This window comes from Populus euphratica, unplaced genomic scaffold (genome assembly GCF_000495115.2).
Source record: "Populus euphratica unplaced genomic scaffold, PopEup_1.0 scaffold3.1, whole genome shotgun sequence".
Taxonomy (NCBI): domain Eukaryota; kingdom Viridiplantae; phylum Streptophyta; class Magnoliopsida; order Malpighiales; family Salicaceae; genus Populus; species Populus euphratica.
In genome coordinates this window covers 1,945,990-1,949,663 of record NW_011499847.1, presented here as the reverse complement: position 1 = coordinate 1,949,663, position 3,674 = coordinate 1,945,990, and the positions used below count along the sequence as shown (strand labels likewise).

Genomic DNA, 3,674 nt, shown 5'->3' with positions numbered 1-3,674 from the left:
CTAGAGAGGCTCAGAATGAAGTTCTGGATGAAAAATTGCGATATAAAAATCCAAATATTTGACAACCACTGGTCAACTCTAATTACAGTAGCTCTAGGACCACACGTATTGCCTAAACCCTAGCTAGCTCAGTTTCAATTACCATAAAACATATAAAAAAATAATCTGGATTGTGTTTGTGTTACTCTTGCTTCGATTTTCATGGACATTAAGTCGTTAAAACATCTCTAAAATGAGAAGGATTTGAAAGGCCCTACTGCAGATAACATTTTCTATATACCTTCTTCTGTAATTGGTTAGTTCGTTGGAATTTGGATGGTCAGGTTTCTGTATATGGTGAGTTGATTAGTCTGGAATTATAAATTACAATGCCCATTATCGAGGGTGATCGAAAATGAAAAGCCTTGTCCTTGGATTAATCCTTCAAAATCACGACTTGAAATCCAAGCTCTACAAGCTGTGAGGGACAGAGACCTTAAATTGTCTGAGATCATTTATGGCAATCACATTCAAAGATAGCTTTCTCCAATTTATGCGTTGGTTTTATGTTTGCGTTTATCTCCTAATTGTTGTGGCAAAGCTAGAACTATTTGTTGAAGGGGGTAAATTAAGACAAGCTAGGTGCATTAGTGCGATTTTATTTGGACTTGTATGAAAAGGGAGAGAAGTAATGAAGGAGAAAGTACAAAATATCAAGGGAGCAATGGTCACCTTCACTATGATCCAGCTTCTCCCTGTCTAATTTATGTTTAAGGCTGGGCTTTAGTGCTGATTAAGTTTATTTACTATTATTTATATTATTATTATTATTATCTCACTTTAAAAAAATAAAAAAATCAAGGGTGGTCCAATGCCCTTGGTGTATCACTGTCGCATGTACTGCTTTACAAAGTCCTTGCCAGCCAAACTCACTGCCTATATATAACGTAACTTCGAGAAAATGACGTTTGACCATTTCATCTTCTCCCCTCTCTTCCTCTCACAAAACTTGCCAACGACCACCATCACCACCACAACGACCACCATCAGCACCTCCACCACCACCTAAGGTGGATACAAACAAAATCACGAAGCATAGAGACCATAAAGTGCCCACAACCAGTCGGCTCGTCTTAGGGACATGCGAACCAATTCATCGAGACCCTTTTGTCTCCCAACATTCATTGATTGTGGATTATTTTCTAACAAGGCTGGTTGATTAGAATTCTACGAATCTAGTCTGCTTTGGCCATGGCGGACATTGTGAAAGAGATCTTGGCAAGGCCAATACAATTAGCAGACCAAGTGACAAAATTGGCAGATGAGGCACAAACTTTCAAACAAGATTGTCAAGAACTCAAAGCCAAAACAGAGAAGCTAGCAGGGCTTTTACGCCAAGCCGCTCGTGCCAGCAATGATCTTTATGAACGTCCAACAAGGCGAATCATCGATGGCACAGAACAAGTGCTTGACAAGGCCCTCGCTCTTGTTGTCAAATGCCGCGCCAGCAACATAATGATAAGAATGTTCACGATCAGCCCTGCCGCCGCATTTCGAAAAATCTCGATGCAGCTAGAGAATTCAATAGGAGATGTTTCTTGGCTCTTACGTGTATCAGCTTCCGCTGCTGATCGCGATGATGAGTATTTAGGCCTGCCTCCTATTGCTGCCAACGAGCCAATTCTGTGTCTTATATGGGAACAAGTTGCCATACTTTTTACGGGGAGCTTAGAAGATAGATCGGATGCTGCGGCTTCATTGGTTTCTTTGGCTAGAGATAATGACAGGTATGGAAAGTTGATTATCGAGGAAGGTGGAGTTGCACCATTGTTAAAGTTGGCTAAAGAAGGCAAAATGGAAGGTCAGGAAAATGCTGCTAGGGCTATTGGGCTTTTAGGGCGTGATTCAGAGAGCGTCGAACAGATTGTGAATGCTGGGGTTTGCACCGTGTTTGCGAAAATCCTCAAAGAAGGCCACATGCAAGTTCAGTGTGTGGTGGCTTGGGCTGTTTCTGAATTGGCTGCACATCATCCGAAATGTCAAGACCATTTTGCGCAAAACAACACTATTCGGTTTCTTGTCAGTCATCTTGCGTTTGAGACGATCCAAGAACATAGTAAGTACTCAATTGCAAGCAAGCATAATATGTCGATTCATTCAGCTGTGATGGCCAGTAATAGTACTAGTCCTGATGAAGATGAACCAGCAACAAAAAGTCGTCATCCAGTGGATAATAAGAATCCTAGCCAGATGCACAGTGTGGTGACCAATACTATGGCTATGAGAAGTCAGACACTAAGCAATAACCAGCCAATACAAACCCAAACCCAAACTCAAAACCAAAACCTCTCAACACATCACCCCAACTATAACCATCCAAACCTTGCAAAAGGAAACCACAATATTCCGAAACAACAGCATAATCACCATGTGTCTTTGGCCGGGACTAGCATCAAAGGAAGGGAATTTGAAGATCCTGCTACAAAAGCACAGATGAAGGCAATGGCAGCAAGAGCACTTTGGCAACTAGCAAGGGGAAATGTCGCCAGATGCCGTACCATCACAGAGTCTAGAGCGCTTTTATGCTTTGCAGTTTTGTTAGAGAAAGGTCACGACGAAGTTCAATCCTATTCAGCAATGGCATTGATGGAAATCACAGCGGTAACTGAACAAAATTCTGAATTGAGACGCTCTTCGTTCAAACCTACATCCCCTGCGGCCAAAGCAGTGGTCGACCAATTACTAAAAGTAGTTGAGAAAGCAGACTCGGACCTCCTCACACCATGCGTCCAGGCTATTGGCAACTTGTCAAGGACTTTTAGAGCAACAGAAACTAGGATGATTGGGCCATTGGTCAAGCTATTGGATGAAAGGGAACCGGAGGTCACTATGGAGGCAGTAATTGCCCTCAACAAGTTCGCGTCGTCAGATAATTTCCTTTGTGTGACTCACTCCAAGGCTATTATTGCTGCAGGAGGTGCCAAACACCTAATTCAACTTGTTTACTTCGGTGAACAAATGGTTCAAATTCCCTCTTTGATTCTCCTAAGCTTCATTTCGTTGCATTGCCCTGACAGTGAGATTCTTGCAAATGAAGAGGTCCTTATTGTGCTAGAGTGGTCAACAAAGCAGGCTCATTTGATAGGAGAGCCCAAAATCGAGTCTCTGTTGCCGGTAGCAAAGAGTAGATTGGAACTGTATCAATCAAGAGGATCGAGAGGATTCCATTAACTCAATAATTAGTTCAGGAAATATGATGAAATTCTTTATCTTTTTCTTGTTTATGTTCTCTTACACTGCACATAAATTTGTATCCCTGTTATCATTAATGCTGTGGTAACTAATTGCTTAGGAAGGTACCTAATTAAATGCCTGTAGGACAAGCTTCTTGCATGCTATTTCAATTGTTAACCAACATCTTCTTATAATCATCTACTATATAGCTTGTTTTCCATTTTTTTCTACGTATACTTGTCGACTGAGGCTTGTCTAGCGGCACCATAAATAGAAAGGAACTCCGCTCTGAGGTCAAATAACCTGGCATCGAACCTTCAGGGTAAATTGTGAGAGCAGAGATTTCATCCTTCTTCCAATTTTAGTGTAAATTGTGAGAACAGAGATTTCATCCTTCTTCAAATTTTAGTATGCAAAAACTTGAATGATAGCTTTTCTTTTTCTTAACTTGAATGACACTC

General features: G+C 41.3%; 1 protein-coding gene across 1 annotated transcript; it reads left to right on the top strand.

The window, feature by feature from the left end:
- Window positions 1-920: 920 nt before the first annotated feature.
- On the top strand, window positions 921-3,436 carry LOC105141113 (uncharacterized). Its single transcript, XM_011048225.1, has one exon. The coding sequence runs from the start codon at window positions 1,231-1,233 to the stop codon at window positions 3,208-3,210; it is 1,980 nt and encodes a 659-aa protein (XP_011046527.1). The 5' UTR covers window positions 921-1,230; the 3' UTR covers window positions 3,211-3,436.
- Window positions 3,437-3,674: the final 238 nt, after the last annotated feature.